The sequence below is a fragment of the Dermacentor albipictus genome, chromosome 1 (assembly GCF_038994185.2).
Source record: "Dermacentor albipictus isolate Rhodes 1998 colony chromosome 1, USDA_Dalb.pri_finalv2, whole genome shotgun sequence".
Classification (NCBI taxonomy): domain Eukaryota; kingdom Metazoa; phylum Arthropoda; class Arachnida; order Ixodida; family Ixodidae; genus Dermacentor; species Dermacentor albipictus.
The window spans coordinates 90,492,853-90,510,678 of record NC_091821.1 but is presented as its reverse complement, the minus strand read 5'-3'; the positions used below and the strand labels follow the sequence as shown (position 1 = coordinate 90,510,678).

Sequence of the window (17,826 nt, the reverse complement as noted above, 5' to 3'; positions counted from 1 at the left end):
TGAGCGATTTGCACGATGCCATTCATAGTGTTTGCTCTCGTCACACCACAGTGCCAATTTTCTTGCTTGGTGATTTTAATATGCCAAATATTATGTGGAACAATGATCCCCCACAGTGTATCCTAACTCCTCTATGGCGCAAGATTTCTTAGAATTGTGCAATACCTTTTCACTGACCCAAATCGTTAAGGAACGAACAAGAATAACCACTTCTGTTTCCAATACACTTGACCCTGTTTTTACTACTCGACCCGATCTTATTTCCGAAATAACATGTTTGCCAGGTATCAGCGATCATTGCCTACTTTCATTTAAAGTTTGCCTCGAGCGACCTAAACCGATTAAAAAGATCAAGACATTAAGAAATTATAACAAGGCTGACTTTCTTTCAATTAATAATGAACTCGCAGTGTTCCTTGATGAATATTTGTATGAATTTGAATGCCGTAATGTTCAGTCAAACTGGAGTGTCTTTGTTAATAAAGTGACTGAATTAATAGATAGGCACATCCCTCTTTACACAATCACCTCTAATCTAAAAAAAACCATGGTATATACATCAGCTAAAACGCTTGTCTAATAAAAAACAGCGCCTGTTTAAATCCGCAAAACTAAGCCATACCAATGTTCGTTGGTCAGCCTACAAACAGAGGGCCGATGAGTATGCGCAGGCCCTAAAAGACGCCAAAGATAACTTCCTAAGCAGCACATTACCGTCTATGCTTAAAACTAACCCTAAACAATTTTGGTGCATGGTTAATTTTAAAGACAATAATATAATAGCGCTCAGTAACATTAATGGTGACGCTATACCGGCTAACCAGTGTCCTGAAGTACTAAATGAAGTTTTCGCAAAACATTTTTCGTTACCGAGCAATTCCACTCCGCCACACCAACGACCATATGACCATGATGTAATGTTCCCTCTCATTATCAGCTATGATGGTGTCGCAAGCATCATTAGGTCACTAAAAGCATCCTCTGCGCCGGGTAGTGATCAAATTAATGTGAAATTCCTTCAAAGCACAGTTTGTTACACATCAATTATCTTAACTAAAATTTTCTAGCAATCATTGCACGATGGTTTTCTTCCATCAGAGTGGAAAGTCGGGAAGGTAATTCCAATTCATAAATCAGGCAATAAGCATTCCCCTCTAAACTACAGACCGATTTCGCTCACAAGTATACCTTGTAAGATACTAGAGCATATCTTGGCTTCTCATCTAGCTACTTTTTTGGAGTCTCATTCATTTTTTGCACCATCACAGCATCGATTTCGCAAATCATACTTGAATGAAACTCAACTAACACTTTTTGTACACAAACTAAACACCATTCTTGACAATAGGTCCTTGGCTGACTGCATTTTCCTTGACTTTGCTAAAGCCTTTGACAAAGTGTGTCACAAACTGCTCATCTATAAATTACGACTACTTAAGCTCGATCCCTGCATTTTAATCTGGATTGAAAGTTTTCTTGCTAACCGTTCTATTTGTTTCAGCTAACGGCACGAATTCTGAAGAATGCACAGTCCATTCTGGTGTACCGCTGGGCTCAGTCCTCGGTCCTCTTCTTTTCCTCATCTATATTAACGATTTACCATCCTGCGTTTCCTCATCCGTTCATTTGTTTGCCGATGATTGCGTAATTTTCCGAGAAATAACAAGTTCAAATGACGCCAATCTTCTTCAAGCTGACATTAACGCAATCTTTGAGTGGTGCAATACATGGCTTATGGAACTAAACATTAAAAAATGCAAATTCATGCAAGTGTCAAGAAAAATTACTAGTTTACCCATTTATCACTTAAATAATTCACTACTCGACAGCGTATCTTCATATAAGTACCTCGGAGTTCACATCAGTAGCAATCTAACATGGGATACTCACATCTCTCATGTTGTCTGCAACGCTAATCGCATCATTATCGCTAATCGCACTGTATCATTATCCCTACCTGCGTGATTTACTAATACTTCCCCCCCATTACGTTTCGCACCGTTTGGATCATGCTCATAAAGTTGGCATTCCGTTGTGTAAAACAGAATCATTCCTACATTCCTACATACCACACACATCAAATGATTGGAATTGCCTTCCCAAATTGGTAGTAACAATTTCAGATCATGAAAAATTTGTGACTTCATTAACCAATGCTCTGCAACATCTTGTTTTTCTATGCCTCTTTACAGCTATTATTGCATAATTAAAGAAACTGGACTGCTTCTTTGTATATATATAGTATTTTTTGTAACATGTATTTTGCCTCTTCATAACTACTATCGCATAATTAGAAACATTGTGCTGCTTCTTGTAGTTAACATATTGTTGGTTTTCTGTATTTTGTACCACTCCCCTCTGTAATATCTGTTAACCCTGAGGGTATCACAAATAAATAAATAAATAATAAATATGTATATTTGAGCATTTTACACTGTAACACATTGTTATGGATTTTTATTTTGGAATTCAATAATACAATTATTTTTATGTTTAGTGCATTACTTACTTCCCTCACTTCAAAAATTGTATCTACCGATTTACAGTCAATCTGTATTATGATTTTATAATGTTTTTTTTTGTGCTACTAATCTTAAATTTTATTTGAATTATATGTTTACCTCCGTACTGCATATGCAACATCGATTTTATATTATGTCACCAATGTATTTCATATTATGTACCACAGTGCTAAATGCGAACAGGAGGGGGAGCCATTTGTCAGGCCTTTGTATCCTTTCGCTCCTGCTCCCGTCTCTGTAATAGAAGCAAATAAACCTTCACCTTCAGCTATTTGTATTTGAAATTTCGAATATTTGTGTACTCCTAGAAAATTTTATTTCCTCAGTTGCATGAACTGGCCTTTTGTTTTCTGCTCATAAGTCAATAGAGTGTACTTACCTTCTGTGTCAAGAAAAATAAGGGAAAGTTGTTGCCCTGATGGTAATTGTACTTTCAGAGGCTGCAAAAGAAAGTATTAGTAGTAGTAGTGATAATAATAATAGTAATAATAATAGTAATAATAATAAGGCAAGCACAAACAATTCAGCCAATTTTAGAATATTTATAAAGAGTCAAACACATTGGAAGGGAGCAACATGACTTTCGAAGAGAAAAATACATATTGAGAATTTTGCTTATATTTATAAAGAATAAACACATTGAAAGAAACTAACATGACTTTCAAACAAAAAAATACATTTTGAGAATTTTGCTGCTATAGCTATTTTTCATCTGATTCAACTGCCTCCTTTGAACCCTGCAACATCACGTTTGCAAGGTTCGAATGCAGGATTTGAAGTCCGACTATGGTGGGCAAATTTTTCTATAGTGTTACCAAATTACAACCTTGCAATTATAAAAAGGTCAATGCATACTCCTCTATAAAAACTGACACGCATCTCAACGGTACCAACCAAAAGCACATCCCAAAGAGCAATGAAGAAAGGAACTGCACCTCTCCCCACATCCAGATGCCCATTGTTTCAGGCCGAACAGAAGGGCCAATGCCAAATCCTTTAGTCTTCCCCATAAGTTGGTTCATCAGAAAAGATTTGCCAGAATGGAACTTTCCCACAACACCAATGGTAGCTACAGGACCTCTGATCTTCGAGATTGCCTGAAAGCAAATAACACGGGCATTAATAATGCACATTTATTTACCATCCGACAGAGACTGACTAAATAAGGCACAATCCAGTCAGATTTCCATACTTCTCAGCAGTGTCTCAATGCTAGAAGGTTCTTGTTTAAAGAAGACCTCCCGTGACGCAGAAACACTTCAAATTTGCGCAGAGGAATGTCATCACGGGATTGAGCTCGTGGAATGTATATCATAACTACAACTATGTAGTATGGCATATCTCAAAGCCTTTAAAAGAAATAAAAGGTGCTTGATGATTATGTAAATATTAATGAAACCACAAAGTGCAATAGCTACCATAATTGAATAAAACTTTACTATTTCTTTGAGCTAGACAAATTGTTTTCACAGACGTGTGGTCCATCAAGGTGAATCATTATAATATATGAAGTCCCGTCTGACCTTCCACAAGAATCCGTTTGCGGACCATTACATCTCCTTATATATATATCAGTAAACATACTAAGTGTGCATCTATACTCTGTGTGACAATAAGTTGGCAGCACAGCCAGGGCTACAAGCCTTGGCACACCATTTGGGGGTGCACGCTAGAACATAGTCCAGGAACTGTCGTGCACTGTTTGGCTTCCACAGCAAAGTATTCTATTCATGACCATTTGTTGCTGTTTCTGAGATCGTTTTTTTTATTTCTAGGTGCTTAATAAAACATGTTGTACTAGCTGTACATGGTCTCTGGGCTGTTGCAGCGTGGGAGGCGACAAGCCACAGGCACTGCTAGATCTCAAAAGATCTAGCAGTGCCTGTGCAAACACGATAGCGTTAAGAAGCCCATATTTCAGAAAATCCGGCATCGGGGTCCAGCATCCGGCGTCATTTCGACAAAGAGAATTTTGAACAACCCGTACCCACATGCAAGTAATTTACTGAACTAAATGAATTTGTCAAGTTAAAATACATGGAAAAATTGTAAACTGTGACTTGCACACAACCTACAGGCATGATAGCTCACGGATTCTAATTTGACTATATGCAAAAACATAATTCTGTTATGCGAAAACTCAAAGAAACCCCTTTTCTAGCGTTTCTACTATTCACAGACCAGCCGCGGCACCCGCCATTTGCGCGTGCCAGCGCGCGGGTGTCTTAGGGGCCACGAAGCGGCGCGCCCGGTTCCTTGCAATGCCTCCAGCTGGCACTCCCCTCAGTCGCCTTGCGGCCCACGCGAGAGGCCGCGTTTCGACCACAAAGCCCGGCTTCATGCATAGCGTTTGTGGCCAGCATTTTCTGGTAAACCTTACGGTTACATACGTTCCAGTTACCAGGAAGTGTGAGAAACAGTCAGGAATCTTTGAATGCTACCATGTTCTACTCTTAAAGGTGAAGCTTAAGTGTCCTCCAAATTTTTACCCTTTTCATGGAGCAGTTTGTTCTACAGAAACAAGATGGCGCTTTTGGGGGTGCATCGCACGAGGCCTCGGCTGCAGCACGCAAACACGAAATCATTACTGCTTCTACCTTATTTCTGTGCGGTCAGCTGTCGAAAATGCAACTGAGTTTTCACTAACGCAGTGTGCTCCAATCATGTTGGATTGAATCATGTTGATTGGAGACGTCTGCAGTAGTTGGCTGCAAAAATAGTCACTGGAATATTAAGGAATGGAATGAATCTGTGCAGCCACGTTTGCTTACCGCTGCTGCAACTGTCTCTACGTGCATGTTACTGACACTTCGAGATGTATGGCTTTCCTCAAAGATACAGAAACTTGCTCACCCGCCAGAATTGTATCGCTAACCATCAAAGAAAGGGCTTCAGCCCCGGAATGTAATAATATATGAGGTTTTACGTGCCAAAACCACTTTCTGATTATGAGGCACGCCGTAGTGGGGGACTCCGGAAATTTTGACCACCTGGGGTTCTTTAACGTGCACCTAAATCTAAGCACACGGGTGTTTTCGCATTTCGCCCCCATCGAAATGCGGCCGCCGTGGCCGGGATTCGATCCCGCGACCTCGTGCTCAGCAGCCCAACACCATAGCCACTGAGCAACCACGGCGGGTAGCCCCGGAATGTCGGCAAGGGTGAGTACCGCTCGTTAAACAATGACAAAGGGAGTAGCACCGCTTCCTCTCGTAGTAAGTTTTGCGCACAGTATCTACACACATCTAGCCCAACTGGCCCGGAAACACGCCCACTCTATTGCCAATGCGTCAAGAATAAGTGATTAAGTGCATTCTTGAATATATGCGCACTATACATGTACACATAATAAATGATGGACTACACCAAAATAGCACGAACGGTCGAAGCTGAATGTTTTGTGACAGTCCACAAGAGTAAGTGAGTTAACAGGGATAATACATCTTTGCTACAAGGTATTACAATGTACAAAACAGCTACGTTTCAAGCCTTGTGCGCAGCAAGAACAAATCTATCAGAACTGAGCACATCTGCAAGTTATTAGGCAGAAAATAATCAAATAGTGACCGCACTGAGGAAATTTACAGAGCCAGATATGTGACAAGCCACTGCTTCAAAATATTTGCCAAATGAAGAACGAAGAGCAACACACTGATTTCAATTCAATTCATGAGCGGAAAGTTTGGATAGCTTGGAATACATATTTAGCCCCGCTTTTAGAACAAGCACCATCTACGCTGCTCGCGCCGCTTGGATATAGCTTAATCAGCTCCAAAAGTATTTTTACGTGCTCTATGAAGCTGTGGCCAAAGCTTCATGTCGTCCACCCAGACACCATCTACGATATCTCTCGAAACAGAGGTTTGTTAAGCCACCTGCATTATACACCTGCATCATACACATCCATTGTAAATGCGGAGACAACGGAGACAGTTAAGGCAAGCAATGGACGCGTCACCACGTGATCAAATGTGGCAGCACCCATGGTATCGTCACAAAAAGGGTCAATAGATTATGAATGTTTGCTTGTACATTGATGGCACCACGTGACTGATTTTCCATACATGAAGTGTGTAATGTATGTAGAGTTCTGAAGTTTGTGAGTGCAAAGCTTTTATGCAATTTAAACATGATGTGTGGAAACAGCAAATGACTACTACTCAAGACGCAGCAACAGAAACATTGGCTGTATTATACAGCAACAAGAAAGTTCACTGCACCTGAAATCGAGCATGGGATACTCACCAATCAATGAAAAAAATAATAAACAAAATAAACGACAGCTTGTATATCCATGCACACAGCCATGGACACCTTTCATCTAGCATGCTAATGAACTATCAAAATGGCACACACAATTCCCACAAGGAACAACAACACCAAATGCAAGCACAAAAGGACTTTGGTTAAACATTCTGAAGTACAGCTAGAAAACAACACTTGTAGAGATGATGGGTGATCGGTTGGTGATGATGGTTCTTTCGTTAGAATTTGACAGAAGATCGGTGAACTCTTGGCTCATTTCGCATGTCTTGATTGGTTAGAAGAGGCAAAAAGCACAAACAAATCTTATCATATGCATTGACTGTTAGCCTTTTTTCTTTTTCCCCTCAATGCACTTCCCCTTGTTGATAGGCAGGGCCGTCGTCAAATTCACAGCACTACCTCCATTGAATGTCGGGTTGTTTAGCGATCACCAATCACCTCTACGAATTCGAGCTCTTAATAACCTGGGAATGATGTTGACCAGAGCTTTTTGATGTTGCAAAGACAAAAGAAATCCGGCCAAACCCATCTTAAGAAGACTACCAAAGTTAGTGTAATTAGCATTCACGCAATGTAGCGACCACGTAGCGACACACCGTATTGACTAAGAAACCTTTAATCTGTAGTGGTCTTCCCAAGATTTGAAGTGCTTTGGCTATATGTGACATACACCATCTCTGTGATTGGCCCGCTTTGTCATGACCATCGCTCATCAAGGTTATATCACGACAGTACATTGAGGACCGTAAGCCACCGGCGCATGCAGAGGCAACGAAGAAATTGCGAAGGAATGACGTCGATAGAACGACAAAGACATTACAAAGACAATGGCATGACGACGTTGGGATGATTCTGAAGTTATTATCATAAATAACCATGACACAATTACAATGCCATGACGACAGTGGCATAATCATGATTGAATGACTATAGCACAATTATGGGCGTGGTACTTAGGTCGGCGACGATAATGAGGAACATCCTAGCCTCTATGTCAGCCGTAAACTAACTGTAAGAGAAGAAGCCTACAGCGCTTCCGAGAAGGATTGTGCTTGTTTAGTTTGGGCAGCCCAGAAGTTGTTGTGTTACTTGTACGGAGCGAGGTTCATCTTCGAGCCCGACCGCTGTACTCTGACGTGGCTCAATCAAATGTCACACAAAAATGGCAGCTTGCTCCGATGGAGCCTCACTCTCCAAGAGTACAACTTCTCCGTTAGATATAAGAAGGAAAAGTTGCATAGCAATGAGGATGGTTCGAGAAGGCTAATTTGAATTCTGCGTTTAGGGATCCCGCCTAAATTTAGGGGTTGTTATTGTTAATTTTGTTAAGCCAAGAAGATCCCCTCTCATTTAGCAGGACTCCACCCATGATTGCTCAATTTGTCAGCACGAAATTGCTTCAAAAATTGCCGTAGCAAAATGCAGCATTTGTTGTTTCTGCACTTAGGTTTTCTTTGAAGCCTAGCGGGTCCAAAGTAAGATCCAAGATCGTTTTGCAGTTGCCTGTCCTTGTTGGATGTTTTGGAGCGGTGTCATCATTTCACAGCTGGCCGCTAAAAGCCCAGGCATCCCCCCTTGCTACCAGCCACTCTCTTCCTGCCCAGCGGTTATCAGCACTGGCCCATCGAGATTTTCCGGGCCATGGAGGAGCTGTTACAAACAGCTTGCAAGGGTACCAACCTACAAAATTTTCTCAGCCAGCTGCTGCTGCGGGGGTGGCGAGCTTCCCAGAAGCGACCGGGGAACCCTTCCTCACCTGCTGCGGCGACTCGTTTCGTAGGGGCGACAATGTGCCACATCAACACCCCTCGGCGCCGCTATGACTAAACGCGGTCGGCAGAACAAGTATTGTTGATGATGTTTGAGGTTTAATGGTACAAGGGCCAGGTATGGCCAAAGAGCGCCATGCTAGTGGTAATGATATTGTAGTGGTCTGATGGGTTCTGTGAATTTAATGTGACGTGGCTGTAAAGGGGCCTAAAAGAGTTGGTGTAAATTGCATAAAAACTATACATAATAAAAATATGGCAATGATTAATGACATGTACTATGATCACTAAGATGCATTAAGAAAGAATAATGCATTATATAAAATATGCAAGATGCTAAAATTGTCTAAGAGCACTACTGCCTCGCCACAGCCCTTGAAACACAAGGGCCGAGAGGCATATGCTATGCAAAACAGCTATCACAGCGGCATCCTCTGAAGAGAGGAGACGCTACGAACATATAGGGCTAATTACAGGTAACACAGCATCTTTCAGGAAGCCTAGGACTGCGTTGGTGTCAAAGAGCGGTTCTGGGCCGAGTAACATTACAGGATGAAGGGGAATGTGCTGCCGGTATGCTAAGGGAAAATGTTTCTTTCTGTCAGATTCGGCTTTCTGACACTCCAGGAGGACGTGGAGGACGGTCAGCCTCTCCCCGCATCTCCCACAGGTTGGAGGCTCATTTCCAATGAGTACAAAATTATGGGTGCCAAATGTGTGTCGTATTCTTAGACGACAGAATAGGACATCTGTTCGGCGTGATTTTGTTGCAGAAGGCCAGAACCCTAATTGTGGCTTTATTATGTGCAGCTTATTATTTGTTTCCATGTCCCACAAGCGTTGCCAGTAGTTCTGCAGTTTCCTGCGCAAGAAAGGCCTCAGATCTGTGACAGGGACTACAGCGGTAGGATTAACAGAATACAATGCAACTGACGTGGCCATCTGGTCCGCCAGAACGTCACCTTTGATGCCCCTATGACCTGGCACCCAGCATATGATGACATGCTGGTTACATATATACGCTTTACATAGGATGGAATATAGTTAATTGATTACTGGATTTTTGTGCTTACAAAATGACATCAAAGCGTTCACGGCACTTAGGGGAGTCCATATACATAAAAGATTTTTTTAGTTTTGTTTTCTTTATATGCTTTACAGCCGACAATAGTGCGTAGGCCTCAGCCGTAAAGATGCTTGTTTCCAGATGCAGTACATCGGATTCCGAGAACGATGGGTCGACGGCTGCATAGGACACCCCCTCGCGTGACTTCGATGCATCTGTGTAGAACTACATGACCTCATCCTTCGCAATGTTGCACATTCACACTGGAATTCGTATGTACAACTATATCCGCGCATTTCTTCGAGATCACACAGCCACCGTAGGAATGGGACCGCATCGATTCGGTGCGATTCGCCTTGTAGGACGTGGGACACCCCAGGGCTCAGTTCTTTCCCCTACTCTATTCAATATCGCGCTCACAGGACTCCCCCGGCTACTCGACCAGATCCCTGATGTCGCCCACGCTATTTATGTGGACGACATTACTATTTGGTCGACACAGGGTTCCGACAAAGCCATCCAGGACCGACTGCAGCAAGCAGTCGATACAGTTTCCGAGTACGCAAGAAAATGCGGCTTAAGATGTGCTCCGGAAAAGTCAGAGCTCATAATCATTCGCCCCCAGAGCCGTTCCTCTACTCCCCCTATCACTGTGCACGTGGATGGCACACCGATACCACAGGTTAATCGTGCTCGTATCCTTGGCCTACACATCCGAGCGGATGGCAGGTCAAACTACAATGTTTTCCTTCTATCCAGACAGATTGAGCAAATTCTGGCCATGACCCGGAGGGTCTCCAACAGGAGCTCGGGCCTTCGAGAAGAGGACCTGCTGCGTTTGGTGGAGGCATGCGTGATCAGCCGCCTTACATACCATCTCCCATTTCAGTGGTTGACCCAAGCGCAACAACTTCGCATGGACGCAATGATTCGCAAAGCGACGAAGCTGGCCCATGGTCTGCCGAACTATACTTCCACACGCCGTCTCCTTAACTTAGGGACACATAACACACTAAGCGAGCTGCTAGAGGCACATTGGGTCAGCCATCGCCAGCGCCTCCTACTCACTCCTACTGGCCGCCATCTTCTCACACGGCTAGGATACTCTGTCCCACCCCTTGACTCTCAAACCCGTCCAACGATCTTGTCAGCGATACGCCAAGCACTAAGTATTCATCCATTGCCACGTAATATGCACCCAGAGCATGACAAAGGGCGGCGCAAAGCCCGTGTACGATACATTGGCCGCATGCTTGCAAACATCCCGGAAACACATACTTTATACACGGACACATCACGCACTCAAGAGGGCTATACCTCGATAGTTTTGCATGGCACCGAATCCCTGAAGGACTCTGCTGCAATGCGCGGAACAAATGCCGCTTACGGAGAAATTCTCGGTGTTGCTCTTGCAATTCGATACGCCATCCGTGTTCCTGAGGAAGTGTATATATTGATGGACTCGCAACAGGCATGCCGGGCGTTCATATCAGGACATGGCATCCCGAGAGCGGCCCACCAAATTCTCAAACAGATCCTGCAAAATACACCAACCACACTTCCCTGCATCCGCTTACTCTGGATCCCTGGTAATACCTCGCTGCTGGGTAACGAACGCGCACATGTGGTTGCCCAAGAAATTTCCCTCCAGGCGACTCGGCGTGGTGAGGCGACTAGTTCAGAGTGGGGGGATCCCTTGCTCCATTACAAAGACATACTCCGTCATTATACACGCATTCGTCGCACCCACGCCGCACCACTGCCGTCCTTCTCGCGGGAGGAAGCAGTGGCATTACACCAGTTACAAACTGCAACTTTTCCAAATCTTGTCTCTCTCAATAAATTCTACCCACACTGTTATGCAGATCGTTGCCCTGGCTGTGGCAGCTCACCCACAATCTTCCACGTCATGATTGAGTGCACTGCAAACCTCTTTCCTCCCCTGCCAACCCTCCTTTACACCCTACGCAACAAAGAGCTATGGGACGATGCCCTCTGCGACGGACCTCCCGAGGTCCTCCGAGCTGTGATACAACGGGCTCGAAACATCGCCGGAATCATCTTAGGGACCCTGGACTGAGGGTTCCTCCCACACTGCTCTCGCCAATCAAATATTATTAATAAAGATGTTTTACTCTCTCTCTCCGTGCAGCAGCGTTTGTATTGGAGTTCCCGGAAATGCATTTGGAATTTAATCTCTGGAGCGTGTTTTGTAACTTGCATGAAAGATGTATCGCATTGTATCATCTGCCACTCCTAAGGAGGTCGCAGCTTAGCTGGAGGCATTAGGCGATATTTGAGGACTGGGACATCCATTTCAACACTAAACTCCTTCACACGAAGTGAAAAGGGCTGTCTTACAGAGGAACGATTACTAAAGAGTGTATCACATGTCATATCGTTAACGGTATTAAAACACGGATGTTGAGGATTAGAGTGGACTTTCAGAAAATATGTTTGGCTGATGTATGTTCTCTGCAGATGGAGTGACCACTCATTTGATTCTACATACAAACTATCAATGGGACTTGTCCTGAAAGCGACAGTGGCCAGTCAGATTCCTAAATGGTGAACCGGATCTAGCATCTTTAGCGCGCTCGGGGCTGCAGAATGGTAAATCACAGCACCATAGTCCAATCGTGATCGAATGAGGCTTTTGTAAAGATTCATCAAACATTTTCTGTCGCTGCCCCATGTTGTATGGGATAAAATTTTCAGTAAGTTCATTGTTTTTAAGCATTTCACCTTGAGATACTTTATGTGTGGCATAAATGTTAGTTTAGAGTCAAGTATGATACCTAAGAACTTGTGCTCTTGGTTCACAGGGATTTGCTGGCCATACATTTCGATATTGGGATCTGCAACGAGTCCTCTCTTTCTTGTGAAAAGCACACAAGAACTTTTGTTCGGGTTCACTTTAAATCCGTTTTCGTCTGCCCATTTAGATACTTTGTTCAAGCCCTGTAGTACTTGCCTCTCACACACTGCAAGGTTGCAGGATTTGTAACCTATTTGTATGTCATCTACGTAAACAGAATAAAAAATGGCTGGGGGTAATGAAGCACGAAGGGTGTTCAATTTCACGATAAAGAGCGTGCAGCTAAGCACACCTCCTTGAGGTACACTATTTTCTTGTATAAAAGGTCGCGACAATACATTGCCGATTTTCACGCGGAAGGTACGTTTGGACAAATAGCTTTCTATTATGTTTAGCATATTTCCACGGATGCCCATCCCCGACAAGTCTTGCAAGATACCGTATCGCCACGTCGTGTCGTACGCCTTCTCCATATCGAGGAATATCGATAAGAAGAACTGTTTATGTACAAATGCATCACGGATATTTCTTTCGATGCATACAAGATGATCAGTTGTGGACCGCCCTTCTCTGAAGCCACACTGATAGGGATCAAGCATATTGTTCAGTTCAAGGAAATGTATTAGTCTACGATTAATCATTTTTTCAAATAGCTTACAAAGACAACTTGTAAGAGCTATAGGGCGATAACTTGCCGCCAAGGAAGGGTCTTTAGCCAGCTTCAAGACGGGAATAACAATACCTTCCTTCCATGAGGATGGGAGGTATCCGGCAGCCCAGATAGAGTTGAAAAGTGCCAGAAGTGTCATTTGTGTGTCTTCGTTAAGTTCTTAATCATGTCATAGATGATTCTATCAGCTCCCGGTGCAGAGCTTCTACATGTGCTCAATGCAGCTTTAAGCTTGGCAATATTAAAAGGACGGTTATATGGTTTATCCGGACGGCATTTACGATCAAGTTCAGCTAATTGTTTATATTTGAGGAATGATGTTATGTAATGTGTGGAGCTTGATACATGTTCGAAGTGTTCGCCTGGTCCTCCAAGGTAATCCCTTGGTCGTCCACTAAGGGCAGAGGGTGGATTTGTTGCCCTTTTATCTTTCTTACGCCATTCCATACTTTAACTCTTAGGTGTAGGAAGTGATGCCCGAGAGAAACCTCTCCCAGCTAGCCCTCCTTGCCTTTCTCCGTGTGCGCCTTCCTTGTGACTTTGCCAGTTTAAATTCTATGAGGTTTTCTGCAGTCGGAGAGCGACGCAGCAAACCCCACGCTTTGTTTTGTTTATTTCGTGCCAGTCTGCACTGTTCATTCCGCCAGGGTACCCGTCTTTTACAAGAGAGACGTTGTGTTTGGGGAATGATCTTTTCAGCTGCGTCGATTATAAAACAAGCAAAATATGCTAATGCATTGTCTATGTTAAAATCACTGATAAGATCTCGTGATAAGTAAGTTGCTTCCTTAAAATCATTCCATTCGGCGGAGGCTAGTTGAGGCATTGAATTTAACATTACAGGGAAGTCGTCACTTTCATAGGGATCTTTTATTACATGCCATTGCAAGTCCGAGAAAATTGAAGCCGAGCCAATAGACAGGTCTATCGATGAATATGAATTATTATAATAAGTTGGCTCCTTCTAGTCTTGTAGGCATGCACCGGAGTTCACAAGAAAATTTTCAATGAAACAACCTCTCGCGTCGCATCGCGAGTCTCCCCACATGGTGCAGTGGGCATTAAAATCACCTGCGAGTATGTAAGGGTCCGGAAGCTGGTCAATTAAGTCATAAAAATCACTTTTTTCCAGGTGAAAATTAGAGGGTATGTATAAGCAACATACAGTGATCAATTTATTAAATAGAATTGTCCGTATTGACACTGCCTCAAGGGGCGTATGAAGGGCGACATGGTGACAAGCTACGGACTTGTCTACAACTATTGCTACACCACCAGACGAGGTATTCGCCTCATTGCGCTCTTTACGGTAAATGGCGTAATGACAAAGAAAGTTTGTTTGTGCGCATTTAAGATGTGTCTCCTGAACACACAGCACCTTTGGGTTATGTTTGTGTAAGAGTTCTTTAATGTCATCGAGGTTGTGGATAAGACCTCTAACGTTCCAGTGTATTATTTGTGTAACCATATTGTTCGTGTTTTTATGCTGTGTGTCAAGAGGAGTCAAGTTAGAGAAATGGCTTACGGAGCCTTTTCAGGCCTCGTGATTATGGTACGGGTTTTGTCTATTTTGGAGTGGTCGCGAGACTCGCGCCGCTCCCGAGGCGCTAGATGCGCCTTCTGGCTCAGGGTTGTGTCCATCGACTCTTGGAAGCCGCTGGACTTCCGCTCACACGAGTGGGGTGTTTTCACCGTAGGCCTTGCCTCGAAAAGCAGGGCCTTGGAGGCCGCCAACCCAGAGGTCGATGGGCCCGCCTTCAGGGACGGCGCAGCAGCGCTGGCTGCTGACGCCAGGGGGGCTGGTGGCAAGGCCGCAACCACACTCGTTGTGGGCTGGGCCGTAGCCGAAGTCTGCTGCGACGTTGCCCCCTTGCGCGCCACACCAGCATACCCTGAGGTATGAAAAAATGAAACACATTCCCACGCTTCTTGAAATTGAAAACATTGGTTGCGCTTTCTTGACAATCACATGTAAGAAGACAGGACAGGCGCAATTGCGCCTGTCCTGTCTTCTTACATGTGATTGTCAAGAAAGCGCAACCAATGTTTCCAGTTACAATGAACCAACTTGCAATTGCGCCTGTCCTGTCTTCTTACATGTGATTGTCAAGAAAGCGCAACCAATGTTTCCAGTTACAATGAACCAACTTGCCCAACAACGCATCCTGCTCAGCTTCTTGAAATGAAATGTTTTCTTTGATTTTCATTGTGATTATATCTTTTTCTTTTTTCCATGTGGGGCAGGTTCGAGAGTATGCTGCATGTCCACCGTCACAGTTGGGACAGTGGAGTGTGCCACTACAGTTGTTGGATTCGTGTTCGTGTTTGCCACACTTTGCACAGGTAAGTCGGCCATGGCAGCTTTGCGAACCATGGCCATATCTGACACTTGAAGCATCTTTGGGGGTTTGGGATGTAAAGCCTGACTCTAATTTTGGTATATCCCGTTTCTATGGTTTCTGGTAGCACGCTCGATGCAAAGGTAAGAATGAGATGCTTAGTTGGAATGTCTTTGTTGTCTCGCTTGATCTTTATTCTTTGCACTTGAATAAAATTGTGTGCTTTCCAGCCCTCCAGGAGCTCTTCCTCGTTTAGGCTCAACAGATCAGCAGAGATTACTCCTTTGCACGTGTTCAATGATCGGTGGGGAGTAACGGTGATTGCCACATTACGGAATGCTAGGAGATTAGAGAGTTTGCCATGCTGTTGAGTGTCACAGACCTCAAGAAGAAGGTTGCCACTGCTCATTTTCGTCACTTTGTAGCCAGCACCTAGTGTGTCAGTATGGCATTTAGCTATGATGAAAGGTGAGATAGTTCTACCCGTCTTTTCAGGATCTTGACTGTGTATCACATGAAAGCGGGGGAAAGTTTCTTTGCGCTGGCTGAATAGCTGAAAGGTTTCTTCGGTGCACCCGCTTTTTGAAAGAGGACTATGGGAAAGGGGGAGGGGGAAATGACGTCTTAGCCATGCAGAATTCAGTTATTTCGGTAGCTATGCCAGCCGCCTACTACCGAGCCCAACAAGGGGACGCCACGAGTCTGGGAGGAAACGCAGATGCCAGCTGTACGTAGCCACTATAACCTAATATAAAATACCCAAGGTTGGATACATACACCAGGTTAACCCTTGCCGCCTAGAAATTTGGAAGTGAGAAGAAGTGATAAGAAGACAGGAAAGAGACAGCGAGAGGGAAACGAAAAGGTTGAATAGAGGGACAAAAAAAGGTGACTGCCAATTTCCTCCAGGTGGGTCAGTCTGGAGGTGCCGTGTATGCGAAGTAGAGGCCAAAGAGGTGTGTTGTCTCCCCCAGGGGGCCTTAAAGGTCCAAGCACCCAGCATCGGCTCAACCTCCAGGATCCCCCTTTCCCCAGACACGGCTAAGCCGCGCATGGCTACACGCGGGAGGGTCCAACCCTCGTGTGCTCGGGTACGTGGTGTCGACCAAGTATTGTTAGTGGATTTGCCGTCGCCGTCACGGCTTGTTCGAAGCTGTGGAAATCCTGGGAGATGTCTTGCGGCCGTCTCACGGGGCCTAGAAGTCATGGGCAGACGTGGCGGCCATTGTCTGCGGAGTCAACTCTGGGATGAAGAGGCGCCTGCTCGGGGCAAGACCCCTGTCTGCAAAAAACCCTCTCACCTTGGTGTGGTCAGTGGAACCTGTGCGAAAAATAGTGTATAAACCCTCCCACTCAAAGGTGGGTCGGCTACAATGACATTGAACGCTCCGAATTGGTAGCAGGTTGAACGGCCGTTTTTTCCTCACCTAGGGATCTAGGGAGGACAGAGTGTATTTAAGGAGCTGTTGGCGGCTCCTCAGTGTGCATTCCTCTTTCAGTCATGTTAGACTGATGAACTGTAACGTTCTCATGTAGATACGGTAAATAAATCCCATATTCCTCGTTCTCAATGAGAACAAGTCTCTCTCTTCAACAACGTCCTCAGCGTTAAGTTGGACGATGGCATGGGCCAGCTACCATCTATTTCATGCCCAAACCCAACCATTACAGTACTGTTTCTGTTTTATTACATCTTCAATGGCTTTCTTGATGACCGACGCCGGAATTCTACAACAGACATCCGTTATCCATGCCTTGAACTAATCTCACGTCCGTCTCGATCATGGAAGCACAATCTTTTATAACCCCCCCAAAAAAAAGAAATCGAGTGAGAAGAGGTCAGGTTACCTAGCCGGCCAATTTACAGGCCCATGCCTTCCAATCTATTACAATTGAAATGTCACGTCCAGCCAGTTTCGTGCTCAGCTGCTGTATGCTGGTGCTCCATTTTGCTAATATCACAGAAGTGGAAGACATGACAGCGGAACTTCGCTGAGGAACTCATCCACCCCTCCTTCAAGGATTTCATCCACATAATGCTGTTCAGTCAATGTTTGTGATCGGAGAAGATGGGACAGATTATTGAACCGGAGTAAATTCCGAACCACACATTAAACGACCACTGGTTCTGGTGCCGAGTGCGCTTTACCCAGCAAGGATTGGAGTCACTCCAATAGTGTGCATTATGCAAATTTACCTGGGCGTGTCTGTAAAAATTGGCTTCATCTCTGCAAATGATGATGCCCAAAAAGTCTGGTGCCTCATTGGCTTTTGTGAGGGCCCAATTAAAAAAATCTAGACGATCTTACAGGTCCCTATCTTCCAAGTATTGGTGCTGGTTAAGGTGGCACGGGTGAAAGGTCATCATTTAGAATC

At 44.3% G+C, this 17,826-nt stretch overlaps 1 protein-coding gene across 4 annotated transcripts in view; it reads right to left on the bottom strand.

The window, feature by feature from the left end:
* LOC135920797 (guanylate-binding protein 2-like) overlaps window positions 1–17,826 on the bottom strand; it is a 229,126-nt gene that overhangs the window by 200,045 nt on the left and 11,255 nt on the right. For 3 of the 4 annotated variants that reach the window (XM_065455056.1, XM_065455057.1, XM_065455058.1), the window contains exons 3-4: window positions 3,458–3,619; window positions 2,902–2,962 (exon numbers count right to left, since the gene is read on the bottom strand). In XM_065455056.1, the coding sequence (XP_065311128.1) occupies window positions 2,902–2,962; window positions 3,458–3,619 (223 nt within the window). Of the gene's footprint in view, window positions 1–2,901; window positions 2,963–3,457; window positions 3,620–17,826 lie in introns of those variants that run through there. The other variant, XM_065455059.1, reaches the window with a different exon arrangement.